Source organism: Brienomyrus brachyistius, unplaced genomic scaffold, assembly GCF_023856365.1.
Source record: "Brienomyrus brachyistius isolate T26 unplaced genomic scaffold, BBRACH_0.4 scaffold27, whole genome shotgun sequence".
Taxonomy (NCBI): Eukaryota; Metazoa; Chordata; class Actinopteri; order Osteoglossiformes; family Mormyridae; genus Brienomyrus; species Brienomyrus brachyistius.
This window is the reverse complement of record NW_026042306.1, coordinates 6,269,529-6,286,646: the sequence shown is the minus strand read 5'-3', so window position 1 is coordinate 6,286,646 and position 17,118 is coordinate 6,269,529. Positions and strand designations below refer to the sequence as shown.

The 17,118-nt window shown below is 42.7% G+C and overlaps 2 protein-coding genes and 1 long non-coding RNA gene across 4 annotated transcripts; 2 read left to right on the top strand and 1 right to left on the bottom strand.

Annotated features, from left to right (window-relative positions):
* Nucleotides 1–453: 453 nt before the first annotated feature.
* LOC125721005 (uncharacterized) lies at nucleotides 454–6,386 on the bottom strand. Of its 2 annotated transcripts, XR_007385649.1 has the most exons (5): nucleotides 6,297–6,386; nucleotides 2,827–3,011; nucleotides 1,916–2,268; nucleotides 729–939; nucleotides 454–643 (listed from the first exon to the last, which is right to left on the bottom strand). It is a non-coding gene; the product is annotated as an uncharacterized LOC125721005 (long non-coding RNA). The 2 variants fall into 2 exon arrangements; XR_007385648.1 differs by lacking the exon at nucleotides 6,297–6,386 and having other exon boundaries at nucleotides 2,827–3,961.
* A 1,756-nt stretch (nucleotides 6,387–8,142) lies between these two features.
* On the top strand, nucleotides 8,143–10,951 carry LOC125720858 (kelch-like protein 10). Its single transcript, XM_048996722.1, has 4 exons — nucleotides 8,143–8,504; nucleotides 8,879–9,490; nucleotides 10,095–10,225; nucleotides 10,930–10,951. The coding sequence occupies exons 2-4, from the start codon at nucleotides 8,885–8,887 to the stop codon at nucleotides 10,949–10,951; spliced, it is 759 nt and encodes a 252-aa protein (XP_048852679.1). The 5' UTR covers nucleotides 8,143–8,504; nucleotides 8,879–8,884.
* On the top strand, nucleotides 10,948–16,875 carry LOC125720857 (kelch-like protein 10). Its single transcript, XM_048996721.1, has 6 exons — nucleotides 10,948–11,028; nucleotides 13,417–13,800; nucleotides 14,150–14,761; nucleotides 15,282–15,431; nucleotides 16,068–16,428; nucleotides 16,516–16,875. The coding sequence occupies exons 1-5, from the start codon at nucleotides 10,948–10,950 to the stop codon at nucleotides 16,371–16,373; spliced, it is 1,533 nt and encodes a 510-aa protein (XP_048852678.1). The 3' UTR covers nucleotides 16,374–16,428; nucleotides 16,516–16,875.
* Nucleotides 16,876–17,118: the final 243 nt, after the last annotated feature.

Here is a 17,118-nt window from a genome sequence, read left to right as displayed (position 1 = left end):
GAAAAAAATGGGGTCCACAGAGAGTATATACGGGGAGTGAGAGTGTGTGTACAGCGTTCATTTCTGTGTGTCTCTATGTTGGGTGAATGTGTAAATATTTGTTTATGTGTGCATGAGGGTGGGAACGTATGCTTGTATATGTGTGTGCCTGTTTGTCTATATGCATGTGTCAGGTTGGGTTCTAGACTCCACCTGAAATAACATCTCGGGCTCTATTCCCCCCCGCCACACTCCCTGCTGGTGGATGGGGCACCTGGCCACTGGTGCGTTGGTGGTTCTCGATGTCCAGGGCTGGGTGCTCGGGTGGGTGCTGGCTCGCCCTCGGCGGTTGCCTGGCGGGATCTGGCCCTCCTGGCTCTGTCGGGCCCTTGCTGGGGGGTGGGGGGGCCCTTGGATCTCTGGGCCCAGGGCCTGGTCTGCCCTGGTGGGGCTGGCCGCCGGTGGAGCCTGCACTGTGGCTGCCGGATGGCCTCCCTCCGGAGCTCTCCTCTGCCCTTTTCTGGGTGAGGGGCTGCTATTCTCCCTGCGGTGGTCCTCCGGGGGCTCCCATGCCCTGGGGGGCCTCTGGCTGTCTGGGGTCCGGGCCTCCTCCGTGTCTGCTTCATGTCCTTGGGGATGGGGCTGTGGCTCCCCACACACACTACTAGACATTTACATGGAGAAACCTTTTGAACACCAGCGCGCTCACATACACAGGTGTGCACACAGGGGTACAAACAGGTACTCACAGACACACACTGTCTTGATCGGCTGTTGCTCCTTAACATGCTCATTGTGACTCGTACAGATGTTGGTTGTTGTTTTCTCTCATCAGCAGGTATTGAAGCAGATTATCTGTGGTTTTCTTTCTTCTTTTTTTTTCTCTTTTCCCTCGCTCTCTCTCTATTTCCCTTCTTCTCCATTTTCGTCCTTCTGTCCCTCTCTCTCTCTCTCCCTCTCCTGAGGAAATAAATAAAAATAAATAAATAGAAATAAAGTAGTCCTCCGCAGAGGGGGGGTGGTGGAGGGAATATATATATAAAAAAAAAGAAAGGCCACTGATCCGCCCACGCCTGCCCGCTGACATCTTATTGGCCATTGGTGGCTGGAATTTCCGCAAAACCAATTGGATTGAAGCCTATGACACCCGGGCCGACCACTGGGTCGATGTAACGCAGGGGCAGGAGACTCGCCAGTCCGGCCATGGCAGTGTGTGTTTAAATGGCTTTGGGTATTGTTTTGGGGGTTTTGATGGCCACAATTTCACCAACACTACGCAGATTTAACCCCGTCGCACGGACATGGTAGCACATGGCACCGATGCACTGGTGCCACTGAAATGTTAGCGTGGCCGTAATTAATGGTTCCATCTATGTAACGGGTGGCCATTTACGCTTCTCGCCTCTAATCATAATCGAGTGATATGACCAAGAAGCCAACGAATGGACTATTATCCAGCCCATGCATGAGGAGCGACAGGATGCCAGTGCCACCACCCTGAATGGAAAGGTAGGTTAATAGGAGGGCGTCTGACTGTGGTTACCCTCATTTTCCCCTTGAAATTGATTATGTTACATACTCAGTAGCTCGCTTTGTCTTCAAATGGTTGATTTCAATCCATAATTGTTTATTCAGTAAACGTCAGTGTTTAGATAAAACATAAATGACCTTGCATTGTCGCTCTGCATTAGTGGCACATTGGGCAGTGCTGTGGTGTCCAGCTCTGTGTTTTTGCAATTTTTCCCACAGCCCAAGACTTGTGAGATACAATAACTGGTGTTAACGTAGGAGCTTTACCCAATTCCAGTCCTGGAGGGTCAGAATCCTAAACAATTTGCAGATTTCCCTATTCAAACAAACCTAGTGAACTTAATAATTATCTGATTAAGCTGCGGTTCACAAGGGAAATGATCACAACTAACTGCAAATTCCCTACCTTTGCCCATGTGCTTCCTGTGGTAGGTTCCAGGTTCACCACCACCCTGTACCGAATAAACTTTTATGGAAGATGGATGGATTAAACATGCATTAGCTAAATGTACATTTATGCTTTCTAGATCTCCATCTCCAATCATATACAGCATAACACACATCACTTGTGAACCATCTTTCCTAGATATACATTTGTGGGGGTAACAATGAAGCTCAGACCACTTCCACTGCGGAGTGCTATGATCCTCTCACGGGCGAATGGACCTTGATCGCTCCCATGCGCACTCGCCGACGTGGCCTTGAAGTAGTTGCATATCAGGGAAACATCTATGCGGTGAGTGATTCCTTTCTTGTACTCTGAAACAAAGGAGTCAAATCTCAAGATTTATCTGAGACTCATATTTTTTGTCACTGCTGCTGTGTCACAGATTGTAATGCGCTTAAATCAAACAAAAGAATTCAGTGGATGAAATGACCTGCTGGGAAGGCCCATCTCAATACACATATGCTCCCTGCATATCTGGGTTATAAACGAATACGCTTAGTAAAGCTTATATTTTTGATTATAGTTATATTCTGTAGTTCCAGACATAATTGCTCTGTTTGTTGTTTTTTTCAGTGTCTGACTACAAGTATTATTTTTAGTACTAATAAAAATAATAATAAAAGCAAAATATATGAACAAAAGAAGTATTTCACTGAATTGTACAGGTTTTCTGTTGCCCAAATCCACTTTTTTCACTGCAGTTATGTTGACATGTATGTTGAACACAAATTAGTTATAAGCTTGTGTCCTATATAGACAATAGGAGGTTCTGTGCAGTCTGCTATTATAGGGCGATAATTCCTTAAGAGTTCCTGACTTTGAGAAAGCTGATATTTACTTATCCGTTTGGCACCCGAGTGATCACTTACCATTGGTGTCTCCCAGGTGGGCGGTACCAACGGGGCTCATCCAGTGCGGAGTATGGAGGTTTATGACCCTGCAATTAACCAGTGGCACGCTGCGCCTCCCATGAAACAACAAAGGAGCTATTTCGGCATCACAGTGGTGGACGGCTTGCTGTTTGCAATGGGAGGCTCCGATGGCTTCAAAGTCACTGCAAAGGTGGAATGCTACAATGCAGAGAAAGGCAGCTGGTTCCGTACGCAGGACATGATTACACCCAAGAGGAACTTCAGCTGCTGCACAGTGCCCCCCTGCATCATACAGTACGCTGCACCTCGCCCACCTGCCCCCATCTGCCTGCCTGGTGGGTAACCAGGTTACGCATCTACCGGTGTGGCTAGCATCACTGGACTTAATTAACAGAAACAGTGGACACTAACAAGAATCAGAAACATTCACCAAAATAAGGAAAATGCCTCTTGAATAATGGACTGAGGGAACAGAACTTAGACCTTACAGTGGAGTCAGAGCATAGAGGTTAAGGCACTAGAACAGCTATCAAAATGCAATTATGGCAAGACAACTGCTTTCCTTTGTTATCGGATGCTGTAATGGTTTGCTCCTATTGTGTAACATGCCACTTGTTTGCATGCATTTGTTAATTGCCTTGTTCTCTCCAACCATTTCTCTGTCTTAGAGCATCTGACAAATGAATAATACACAGAGCACAACTATAGCAGAGCTCAGCTGGGACCTCCTGCATGCTTTTACAGCAAGCAATGAGTGTGCTCTTCTAGAACAGATTTAATATCTGGCTACGGTTGTTGGGGACACATGTGTTAGATATGTGAAATGCTTTATTCATACAAATAAAGCCCTTATATTTGTATTTTTATCACATGTGTTATCACATTAAATTTATGAGTAGTATCTTTATAGAATTTGTGCCGTGTGTGTGGTGTTCTCCATATTAATTCATATCTCAATTAAACATTATAACCAAGATGCAGCCAAAGCCCCAAAAATAAATTCTGAATATCAATCAATTAACAAAAACAATACAGAACAATGTTCTTCAACCTGATCCACAGGAACCCCCAGTCCATCCACGTTTTTGCTCCTTGCCCAGGTGCTGGGAGAGAGCAAAAACATGGACTGCTGAGGGTCCACAAGAAACACTGATAAAACATAATATATATGCAGACCGAATGTCTATGGCACCCCCTAAAGGAGCATCATATGCGTAAAGAACTGCTTAAGGTTTCATGCCACAGGACCCTCCAGAGCATGAAAGCCAGCTTCTGCTTCTGGTTCCAGCACTTAGCCAATCTACTGACCCTTCATCACCGATTGCTGAGTTGGAAACATTCAGGTGGATCAGCTGACCTGCATGCTTGCATCCAATCAGAAGCAGCAAATTTCCCTCCATTTTCCCCTTCTTTTTCTCTTATCAGCTTACAGTTATATTTCCTGTTGCTCATCTCAGTTTGTCCTAGTCAATTAATATTCTCTCATTTGTTAAGTGCTACTATTTATTGTCTTTCTGTGAGTTAAACTGAAGGTTACTTTCCCCTATAGACCGTCTCTTCCTGCTATCAGGCAATCATAGGCCAGTGGGACAGGAGGGAGGGTTCTACCCTTTTTCACTCAGGGTGACTGGAATTTTCCAAACAAACGGGCAGTTTCAGAATCCCCCATTTGTTGCGGTCTCCAGAAAAGTGTTACATATGAACCATGTGGTACAGTCTGATTAGACGAAAGCATCCCATAGAGCTGTTTCTGATCTAAATGAACAAATTCTGAATTATGACTCTTGAGCTTTGTTGATTTTAGAGTTTTCTGCCATCTGGAGTAGAAAAAAACACACATTGACTTATTGCAGACTGGTGCAGCTGCATTTCTGACTTATTAAGTCGAAATTCTGATTTTTTTTCCCTCACAATTCTTACTTTATTTCTCATTATTCTGAGTACTTCTCTAACAACCAGCAATTAGTCGGAGACATCACTTCTGCTCCAGCTTTAATGGTTCAGTGAGATTTGCATACAGCAGCAGACAGGAGCGAAGGCTACAATGGCTGTATCTGCTCTGTCCAGGCATTTTATTATTTCCAGTTGTGTGTGTGAATGGCAGCCTACATCAGAACTTGCAATTAATTATCCTGTAAATGTTAAGCTGGTTTGCAATGAAAATGGGCAATAGAACTTCTCTCTTGCCTAATAAGATGTGGTACAAGCATATCTAACATTAATGCTTCGTGCATTAGACCAGGGGCGCTGTAAAGGGGGGGTAAACGATGACGATTCTCGGGGCCCATGACTGAGAGGGGGCCCAGAGAAGCCCCCAATAAACTGTGTGGGGGGCCCTGTCAAGATTCCTTTCATGGGACCCAAAATCCTTAGCAGCGCCCCTGCATTAGACATATATAATATGATGTCTACTGTTAATGTAATAACTGCCAATAATGTGCTAATTTTCCCCCTTAATATAATAAAGGCTGATACAGTAATAACTTACCAATATCATACTAACATATTTGAATCAAAAACGTATCACATTATTACATTATAGGCTTTATTACACAAAAAAACGGGAAAATTGTTATGTTATTAGCAGTTATATTAACAGTAGTTTATAGTAGCTGCTATTAACAGCAGTGATTAGCTGCTACAGACCCTAACAATCACACAATTTCTTTTGACTGCTTATGATTTTTTGCACACTACTGTACACACACACACACACATATATGTACATATTCATATGGTTGATTGCCCACAAAACTCAACTGTGATTAATCAGCCTGTTCTCCAGACCAAAGAACAGTGAAAACCATTCTAACTTAACCTACAAGAAGCAATTCCAGAACACAAAGAAGAAGATGTGCTAGATGTCTTTATGGGGACTCTGCATTCATGTCTATGGGCAAAACCCTAATCCCAACTATGAAAACGTTATCCCCTACCCAGCCCCAACCCACAGTCGTTGCTGTTGTAGTTCTCTCCTACCATTTATATTGTCACAATGAACTATATCCTAAGATGTACAAGTAAAAAGTTTGTATATAGTATAGCATGAAAAATAATAATAAGAAGAAAACTCAGCCAGAGTGGAATTGTTTTATATAAACACTCGTGCGCTCTTGCGTTGTGTACACCCAAAATGGCGATTCCACAATAAACTGCGGCTATATCGAGTGTGATGTTAGCTGCAAAAGACGCAAGCAGATCCCAACTTCACTTTGCTACACGTGCATTGTAAAAGCAGGGCCACAAACAAAACAACACCTATGTCTCTGTACTCGATTCAAACGGAAAATGTCGCCAAATCCATTCACCATTTCACTATGTGCTAGCTAGTCATGGCGCGAGCATTAGCTGCGGACGCGAACAGCTTCAGCTTATCTTCCCACAATTCAGCTCGACTGTTTAAACTTCAGCCAAAGACAACATTCTGTGTTAAGTGAGAATTCTAACGATAAATAATAATTACTTACATCGTTCAATGGGCGCCCTCGGAATATCTGTCCTGCCGCTACTCCCATCCACTTCTAGCTTAACTCGTCCATCTGTGTGGGTGCGCAAGAACGATGGGTGCCGTGAAGCTGCAGGAAAACAAACTTAAAAACCTGCACGAAAATATATTAAACGTGGAGGAGTTAGTCGGCAGAAGTGAGGAATTACAAAAAAATAAAATAAAAAACGATTTCTCAAGAAAAGATCATAAAACAGGAAAATGGTCAATAGCTCATGGAGTGATATTGCACACTGTACCTTGATTAACATAACTGCTCTATAATACATAATCGATTATATTCAATAGTGTTCAGGATTTGGGTGAAGTGTACACAGCACAATAATCATTGGGATAATTCCACACTTGCTGCAATTTGTTTTCATGACCGTATTGGGGATATATGCGGTCCGATAAATACGTCCGCCTTGTGCTAAATGTTGACCAAAACAGACGGACCGCCCAGCCCAATTTTCAAGGACTATTCTTGTTCCAAATAATTGCCACAACGGGCCGACCAGATTTACCCCATAAAATAATGTCTTGTGGACATTTGTTGCTCAATGGCTTATGTCTAAAGTGGAAACTAGGGAATAAGATGCGAATTTAAACCTCGTTCCTGACAGACATGTAAAGGACCTTTTTTGTTTTTCATTTTTAGAAACGTAGCGGAGGAGAAAAAATATGAAAACATTTATTTATTTATTTATTTTATTTCGGGAATTCGTGATTTGACTATTCTCACATAATACAAAACTTAAATTCTAAGATAAGCACGGTATACATTTTCCAAAAGTGATGTTAAAAACATTTCACTTGTTCTTCTTGTACAGCTGATTGTGCGTAGAATACACCCCCCCCCCCAATCCATTTCGAGTCTCAAATATAGATTTAAAAATAAACATTATGGTATCTTAGGAAACTGTGATGCAAAGTGCGGTTTTTGCGTCTTAGAATGTATGTACACGTCATTTCGAGTGATATAAAAAGGAGAGAGAGACGAGATATCCACATTTTTGAATTATGATGGCACACGACATGGAGCGAGTACTGATGTCCCCGGCGTTCGAAGTGTTTAACAAGCTTCGGCTGGCAGGACAGCTTTGTGACGTGGTCCTCATCACCGACGGTGTTCAATTCAACGCCCATAGAGTAATTCTGTGTGGCTGTAGCTCCTACTTCCAGTAAGTAGCTGTGACCCATATATGAAGATGCGAAAACAGCAAGGAGTCAGTTTTTATCTCTCGTTAGCAATGACTTCTCCTTGGCAATAAGGCTCTAGGATGACAGAAAGTTTATATTAATATACATTATATTAAATTATATTAATGTAGGTCAGTGCTGATCAGAAATATTTCTGATAAGTGTACCACCTTAACTTTTACTATATAATAATAATAATAATAATGGTATAAATATATAAAAAGGGGACCATGTCAAACAGGCAAAACAAAGTATTCCGGGGGACTTGCCCACCAGCCCAAGTAAAATATATTAAAGGGGGAGCTACTGTTGGAAAAATAAGAATTAAAGCCACCGGTTCCTAGTTCTTAGATGCCTATGAGATCATCTGTAGCAGGGGGTCCTCTGCTTAATTTCCATTTGGGGGTCCCTGGTTCAGAAGATTTAGAAAACCCCTTATTTAACTTTGCCTGCAAAACCGATATTTATTAGATGAGTCACTTCTGGATTGTGTTTCAGGGCTCTGTTCGCCAGTGACTGGAGTGATTCAGGAAAGCGGGAGTACCAACTCCCAGGCATTTCCCCAGAAACACTGAGGCAGGTCATAGAGTATGCCTACACATACTCTGTGGTCATCACAGCTGAAAATGTGGAGAACCTCCTGGCAGCTGCTGATTATCTCAGTGTCTTGGGCATCGTGCAGCGCTGCTGTGATTTCCTGCATGAGCAGCTCTGCCTCAACAACTGCATTGGCCTTCTTAAAATCGCCGATGTCTACTGCGTAAACGAGCTGCACCAGTCTGCATTCAACTTAATCTTGAAAAACTTTAAGGAGGTTGCCATCAGCTCAAATGAGTTCCCAGAACTAAGTCTTGAACAACTTTCTGACATCATCGAGCAGGATGAGCTTAATGTCAGAGAAGAGGATGTAGTGTTTGAGGCCATCCTCCGGTGGATCGAGCACGAGCCTGCCACCCGAGAGGCCCACATTTCAGTCCTATTGGCCAAGGTGAGTATAGTTATACTATGTTCTCATTGACTTGTGTATATAACAATAGAATGCTCATTGAGTGAAGTCCTTATTACTGTAGCTAGAGACTGAACCTCCATTTCCATGTCCCATAAGTCTACAACCAAGGCTTCCAGGTATTACACCTGGGAGGAGAGTGTAACAAATAATGGAAAACAAAACACTCAGATGTCTTACATTAAACAAGTGTTAGCTGACACATCTGAGACTTTCAAAGTAAATGGCTTCAGCTAAAGAAATAAAAATTTGCACTTACTGCTGTATCCTTAATGTTAGGAATTGCTCATCTCCAGAGATTCACAGAAAGCACTAAGGAACTCATGGGAATTCTCTCATTCTTGTTTCATGTGTAGATTCGGATGGCTCGTATGGATCCGGAATACTTCATGAAAATCGTCAAAGCCAACGATCTAGTGAAGGCCAATGTGGCGTGCAGGCCAATCATCACTGATGTACTGAAGGTCATCTATGATCTTCATGATGAACGTCCACGATCTGATTTTGAGAACCCACTGATCCGCCCGCGCTTGCCCTCTGACATTTTGCTGGCTGTTGGTGGATGGAACATGCGCACGACAAACTGGATTGAAGCCTATGACACCCGGGCCGACCGCTGGGTGGATATAACACAGGGGCAGGAGACTCGCCAGTCCGGCCATGGCAGTGTGTGTTTAAATGGCTTCATGTATTGTTTTGGGGGTTATGATGGCCATAATTTCACCGATGCTGTGCTCAGATTTGACCCCGTCGCACGGACATGGCAGCACATGGCCCCTATGCACTGGCGCCGCTGTTGTGTCAGTGTGGCCGTAAGTAACGGCTTCATCTATGTGATGGGTGGCCGTTTAGACGTGTCGCCTCTGAATATCGTAGAGCGATATGACCCAAATGCCAATGAGTGGACCATCATCCAGCCCATGAACGAGGAGCGACAGGATGCCAGTGCCACCACCCTGAATGGAAAGGTAGGTTAATAGGAGGGCGTCTGCCTGTGGTTACCCTCATTTTCCCCTTGAAATTGATTATGTTACATACTCAGTAGCTCGCTTTGTCTTCAAATGGTTGATTTCAATCCATAATTGTTTATTCAGTAAACGTCAGTGTTTAGATAAAACATAAATGACCTTGCATTGTCGCTCTGCATTAGTGGCACATTGGGCAGTGCTGTGGTGTCCAGCTCTGTGTTTTTGCAATTTTGCCCACAGCCCAAGACTTGTGAGATACAATAACTGGTGTTAACGTAGGAGCTTTACCCAATTCCAGTCCTGGAGGGTCAGAATCCTAAACAATTTGCAGATTTCCCTATTCAAACAAACCTAGTGAACTTAATTAGCTGATTAAGCTGCGGTTCACAAGGGAAATGATCACAACTAACTGTAAATTCCCTACCAATGCCCATGTGCTTCCTGTGGTAGGCTCCAGGTTCACCACCATCCTGTACTGAATAGACTTTTATGGAAGGTGGATGGATTAAACATCCATTAGCTAAATGTACATTTACGCTTTCTAGATCTCCATCTCCAATCATGTACAGCATAACACACATCACTTGTGAACCATCTTTCCTAGATATACATTTGTGGGGGTAGCAATGGAGCTCAGACCACTTCCACTGCGGAGTGCTATGATCCACTCACGGGCGAATGGACCTTGATCGCTCCCATGCGCACTCGCCGACGTGGCCTTGGAGTAGCGGCATATCAGGGAAACATCTATGCGGTGAGTGATTCCTTTCTTGTACTCTGAAACAAAGGAGTCAAATCTCAAGATTTATCTGAGACTCATATTTTTTGTCACTGCTGCTGTGTCACAGATTGTAATGCGCTTAAAACAAACAAAAGAATTCAGTGGATGAAATGACCTGCTGGGAAGGCCCATCTCAATACACATATGCTCCCTGCATATCTGGGTTATAAACGAATACGCTTAGTAAAGCTTAGATTTTTGATTACAGTTATATTCTGTAGTTCCAGACGTAATTGCTCTGTTTGTTTTTTTTTTCAGTGTCTGACTACAAGTATTATTTTTAGTACTAATAAAAATAATAATAAAAGCAAAATATATGATCATAAGAAGTATTTTTTTGATGGTTGACAGTTTTCGTTGAATTGTACAGGTTTTCTGTTGCCCAAATTCCCTTTTTTTCACTGCAGTTATGTTGACATGTATGTTGAACACAAATTAGTTATAAGCTTGTGTCCTATATAGACAATGGGAGGTTCTGTGCAGCCTGCTATTATAGGGCGATAATTCCTTAAGAGTTCCTGACTTCGAGAAAGCTGATATTTACTTATCTGTTTGGTACCCGAGTGATCACTTACCATTGGTGTCTCGCAGGTGGGCGGGTACCAACGGGGCTCATCCAGTGCGGACTATGGAGGTCTATGACCCTGCAATTAACCAGTGGCACGCTGGGCCTCCCATGAGACAACAAAGAAGCTATTTCGGCATCGCAGTGGTGGACGGCTTGCTGTTTGCGATGGGAGGCTCCGATGGCTTCAAAGTAACTGCAAAAGTGGAATGTTTCAATGCAGTGAAAGGCAGCTGGTGCCGTGCGCAGGAAATGATTGCACCTAAGAGGAGCTTCAGCTGCTGCACAGTGCCTGCGCACCCCCGCTTCGTACAGTACGCTGCACCTCGCCCACCTGCCCCCATCTGCCTGCCTGGTGGGTAACCAGCTCATCATGTCTAACGTTAATGCTTCGTACATTAGACCTATATAACATGTGCCCTTGAGAGGTAAAGTGGGCTATCCCACAAAAACAAAGTTTTGAGAAAATGAGCTCCAAAGTTGAATTAAAAAAAAAAAAAATCAGTGTGTCTATACCCTACAATTGATATGTATCATAGGTAGCACAGATCTCAGTATATTTAAAAGATAGATAGACCCTCAATAATTAATATTGGACAGTCATTTTTGACTGACATGTGGGATAGCCCACTTTACCTCTCAAGGGCACATATGATACCTACCGTTAATGTAATAACTGCCAATAATGTGCTAATTTTCCCCCTTAATGTAATAAAGGCTGATACAATAATATCTTGCCAATACCATACTAACATATTTGAATCAAAAACACACCACATTACTACATTATATACTTTATTACACAAAAAACGGGAAAATTGTTATGTTATTAGCAGTTATAGTAACAGTAGTTTAGCTGCTACAGACAGCAGCTATTAGCTGCTATTAACAGCAGTGATTAGCTGCTACAAACCGTAACAATCGTGACATCACACAATTTCTTTTGACTGCTTATGATTTTTTGCACACTACTGTACACACACACACACACATATATATGTACATATGTATATGGTTGATTGTCCACAAAAATCAACTGTGATTAATCAGCCTGATCTCCAGACCAAAGAACTGTGAAAACCATTCTAACTTAACCTACAAGAAGCAATTCCTGAACACAAAGAAGAAGATGTGCTACGGCCCTGCTACACACACACACACACACACACATATAAGGTATCTGTATCTTTGTGGGGACTCCATACTGAGTTCCAACCCACAACACAATTAATCAGTGAGGAAATTCATAGTATTATCTCTTGTTATGTTATTTTTTTAAATTATTTATAATGTATTTTAAAGCCTATGGCAAACAGTAAGTTAATGAATTGAAATTACAGGTAACCACGTGCTCAACAAGTGGCTGGCAGGGAACAAGGGAAACGCTACAGACTGACAACAGGGGAGGACAAGAAAGACTGACAACACGTGGGACGAGATGACCAATGACACCTACTGGCCAAACAGGGAAGGGACACAGAATGGGACAGTTAAATAACACTGGGATTCCCTGAAGGGTTTGGCATTCCCTGAAGCCAAGCTGTTAATTATTGTACTCCACGCCACCTCTGGTGATTGAATTGCAATGTAATGATTATGTTGTTCTATAATCTTATTGAATAAGTGTTATAAGTTGTTAGAAGTTATTTTTGTATTCTTTTATACTTCATTTTTAACAGTGTGATTTTTGACCTGACAGCTTTGTTTGGCAGTAAAAAGCTTTAAGGGGGCAGTTTAATGGCTCTATACACAGCAATATGTATAATGGCCAAAGTGTTCTTGTTGAACATGCTTAATTTATTTTTGTATACAACGTTTAAATAAATGTCTTATTTGGAGAACAAAGGCTGGAAAAAATGTTATTTGTTGTCTGAAAACCAAAATAATTTTGAGAGCTTTGTACAATTTGTTAGCAGAATTACCTTATAGACCTAATACACTTTTGAATGCAATATAATTCTCCATGGCAGTAACCCAGCTGACTGGTGGAGCAAGTTCATTTTGTCTCTGCAAGACCTCAAAGTGAATTTGAAGATCATTGTCTCCACAAAGACTACGAAGATTTTCAGGAGATACATGGAATCCACAGTTTCTTCCATTAAACCTAGAGTGCAATCCAACAAAATGTTTCAATAATAAAATTTACATTTCAAAAAGTGGCTTCTGGTTTGTCAGATGGGCAGTGTGCATTCCATACCTACTTGTAGTCATCTAGTTCTTTTTGCAGGACACCCAGAAAGCTGAATACTGTAGCAGCAAACATTTCTGTTGGTAACAGCCATTAAAGAGATTCCTTCGTCCAAAATTGCCCCCTAGTGGTGGAATATTGCAACGCAAATAATGGAGATTTCACTTCACTGTATTTTACAGCTAACGAAAATGTAATGTGTGTGTGTATACATTTTTTGTTTCATACATTTAAATGTACATTTTTTATATAACAAACAACATTACTTTATAGTTGTTTAAAAGGCAGAAACTTCAATGTACACGAAGTCACCAATAAATTACATCTATTTATCCAACATGTTATATAATATACATACTGTGTTTGAAAACTTTTCAGTTTTACGATTTCAGGACAGATCAGCCACTCTATTAGGAACATTACGCTTTTTGGTTGCGGCTGATTATCTCAGTGTCTTGGGCATCGTGCAGCGCTGCTATGATTTCCTGCATGAGCAGCTCTGCCTCAACAACTGCATTGGCCTTCTTAAAATCGCCGATGTCTACTGCGTAAACGAGCTGCACCAGTCTGCATTCAACTTCATCTTGAAAAACTTTAAGGAGGTTGCCATCAGCTCAAACGAGTTCCCAGAACTAAGTCTTGAACAACTTTCTGACATCATACAGCAGGATGAGCTGAATGTCAGAGAAGAGGATGTGGTGTTTGACGCCATCCTCCGGTGGATCGAGCACGAGCCTGCCACCCGAGAGGCCCACATTTCAGCTCTGTTGCCCAAGGTGAGTATAGTTATACTATGTTCTCATTGACTTGTGTATATAACAATAGAATGCTCATTGAGTGAAGTCCTTATTACTGTAGCTAGAGACTGAACCTCCATTTCCATGTCCCATAAGTCTACAACCAAGGCTTCCAGGTATTACACCTGGGAGGAGAGTGTAAGAAATAATGGAAAACAAAACACTCAAATGTCTTACATGAAATAAGTGTTAGCTGACACATCTGAGACTTTCAAAGTAAATGGCTTCAGCTAATGTACCTTTAATGTTAGGAATTGCTCATCTCCAGAGATTCACAGAAAGCACTAAGGAACTCATGGGAATTCTCTCATTCTTGTTTCATGTGTAGATTCGGATGGCTCGTATGGATCCGGAGTACTTTATGAAGATCGTCAAAGCCAACGATCTGGTGAAGGCCAATGCGGCGTGCAGGCCAATTATCACTGATGTCATGAAGGTCATCTATGATCTTCATGATGAAAGTCCATTCTCTGATTTTGAGAACCCACTGATCCGCCCGCGCTTGCCCTCTGACATTTTGCTGGCTGTTGGTGGATGGAACATGCGCACGACAAACTGCATTGATGCATATGACACACGGGCCGACCGCTGGGTGGATATCACGCAGGAGGAGCAGAGCAACCTAGCTGGTCATGGCACGGTGTACCATGATGGGTTTGTGTACTGCATTGGGGGGTTTGATGGGCAAAATTTCATCAATACCTTGCGCAGATACGACCCGATCACACGAGCATGGCAGCAGATGGCCCCCATGCACTGGCATCGATGTAATGTTAGTGTGGTCGTGCTCGATGGGCTCATCTACGCCATGGGTGGCCATATTGGTTTCAGGCCCCTCAACATCGTAGAGTGCTACAACCCAATAACCAATGAATGGACCCAGATCGAGCACATGAATGAGAGGAGAAACGATGCCAGCGCCACCACCCTGAATGGCAAGGTAGGGTAATGGGAGGGCGTCTGACTGTGTTTACCCTCATTTTACCCTTGAAATTGAGTATTTTACACAGTCATGAGTTCTCTTTCTCTTCAGATTGCTGATTTTAATCCACAATTACTATGTTCAATACATTTAAGTATTTGGATAAATGCATTATTGGTCTCCATTAGTGGCACATTGGGTAGTGCTGTGGTGTCAACTCCAAGACTTGTGAGATAGATGAAATGGTGTTCCCATGTCAGGTTTCCTTTATTCTGTTCCTGGGGGAGCAGAATCCAAAACTCTTTGCAGATTTCCCTTTTCAAACAGCCATACTAAACCTGAAAATTAGCTGATTATGGTGTGTTTGAGAAGGGAAATTTGCAAACTGTGTTCCTCCAGGAACGGGACTGGGGAACCCTGTCATACACTATGCATAGCATATACTTTTATTTTTGAGTCACAATGAACTTTATCTGTAACCTCCAAACCCCAGTCATATACAGTATAACGGTCTTCACAGTTAAATTGGTTTTCATAGATATACATCTGTGGGGGCCACAATGGAACAGAGAGCCTATCTACAGTGGAGTGCTTTGACCCACTCTCTAACGAATGGAGCTTGATCACTCCAATGAGCATTCCCCGTCACAGCCTTGGAGTCACGGCGTATAAAGGGAAGATATATGCGGTGAGTGATTCCTTTCTGTGTCAAATCTCACATTTTACCTGTAAGACTCATGGTTTTTTTGTCTTTGCTGCTGTGTCTTTCATTGTGATACATTTAAACCAAACAAAACAAAACAAATGCCAGAAATACCTGCTGCAAAGGCTTATCTTTATACACATAAAAAACATATATGCTACCCTCTTTAGCCTCCCTGCATTCATTTCTGGGTTATAAATGGATCTGCTGGGGGGTCTCTGCTACTAGCTCGGGTTGTAAAGTTTAGATTTTTTATTAATTATTTTCCCTAGTTCCAGATATAATTTGTCAGATTGTTGTTTTTTTCAGTGTCTGATTAGCTTCAAGTGTTCGTTTTAAGTAATAACAATAAAAAAGCAAAATATATTAGCATAAGGAGTCTTTTTTGAAGGCTCACAGTTTTCACCGAATCATACAAGTTTTCTGTTGCCCAAATCCATGTTTTCATTGCATATAGGTTGACTTCTGTATATAAGCTTGTGTCATCTATAGACAATGGGAGGTTCTAAGGCGCCTGCTTTCATAGGGTGAAAATTGCTTAAGAGTTCATGACTTTGGGAAAGTTGATGTTTGCCCATCCTTTTGGCAAGCAAGTGATAATGAATCTTTGGCATCTCTCAGGTGGGCGGTATCAACAGGCCTGATCGCCTGCAGACCATGGAGGTCTATGACCCTACCACAAACCGCTGGCATGCTGTGGCCCCCATGTCCACACCGCGCAGTGATTTTGGCATCGCAGTGGTGGACGACCTCCTATTCGTGATGGGCGGCCACGATGGGTTTGGGGTAACTAACAAGGTGGAGTGCTATGATGCGGGGACAGGCAGCTGGTATCGTGCGCAGGACATGAGCAGAGCCAGAAACCATTTCAGCTGCTGCGTAGTGCCTGCGCACCCCCGCATCATAGAATACGCTTCACCTCGTTAGTCCCTAATGGCCGCCAAGGAGGAGAGAAACCCATCTGCCCACAACAGCATGCCCAGTACGTAACCTCATTTACACCCCCCACCCCGAATTCTTTCCCTATAACATACATTGAGTTTATATGGACACCTCTTTTTTTCCCCAGACTCTGCTTCCTCATTGGAAGGTGTGTTGGTGGGATCGAGGTCTTTGAAGACAAAGCTGTCCGGAAGTAATTTTCCATGGCCTCGCTAAACTCCTCCCACACCTGAGTTTTTACCTCGACGACCGCCGAAGCCGCATTCCAACATTTCATCAACGCTGTCCACCAGCGGGTTCGGGGATTGCTGCCACAACAGGCCACAGCTCCAGTCAGCTGCCTCCACAATGGAGGCATGGAACAAGGCCCATTCGTACTAGTCAGTCCCCTGCGTCCTCCAGGACATGGGAGAAGCTCTGCTGGAGATGGGAGCTGAATCTTCTCCTGACATTGCATACTTAAAATAAAGTTTTCTTTTTCATATTATCTAGTTTGTGAAAGCGTCATAAATTTCCCATTTTGGATAAACGTTGTTCTCGTTTGACGGTTCTCTTCAGAAATTCCGCTGCAACCATCGGTGATTACTAATTAAGCACTAAGGCAGGGGTGCCCAAACATTTTCCCTTAGTGGGCCAAAATGAAAATCTATCGGAGGACCGCGGGCCAAATGTAATATTTTACACAAAATACAAACACTAATAGTAAAGTAAAGTAGTTTTATTTATCAAA

Coding starts and splice junctions, on each gene's coding strand:
- LOC125720858 (XM_048996722.1), top strand. CDS start 8,885: ATGGCTCGTATGGATCCGGAATACTTCATGAAAATCGTCAAAGCCAAC. Junction 9,491..10,094: donor CCACCACCCTGAATGGAAAG/GTAGGTTAATAG, acceptor CATCTTTCCTAG/ATATACATTTGTGGGGGTAG. Junction 10,226..10,929: donor GGCCTTGGAGTAGCGGCATA/TCAGGGAAACAT, acceptor GCAATTAACCAG/TGGCACGCTGGGCCTCCCAT.
- LOC125720857 (XM_048996721.1), top strand. CDS start 10,948: ATGAGACAACAAAGAAGCTATTTCGGCATCGCAGTGGTGGACGGCTTG. Junction 13,801..14,149: donor TTTCAGCTCTGTTGCCCAAG/GTGAGTATAGTT, acceptor TTTCATGTGTAG/ATTCGGATGGCTCGTATGGA. Junction 15,432..16,067: donor ATAAAGGGAAGATATATGCG/GTGAGTGATTCC, acceptor GGCATCTCTCAG/GTGGGCGGTATCAACAGGCC.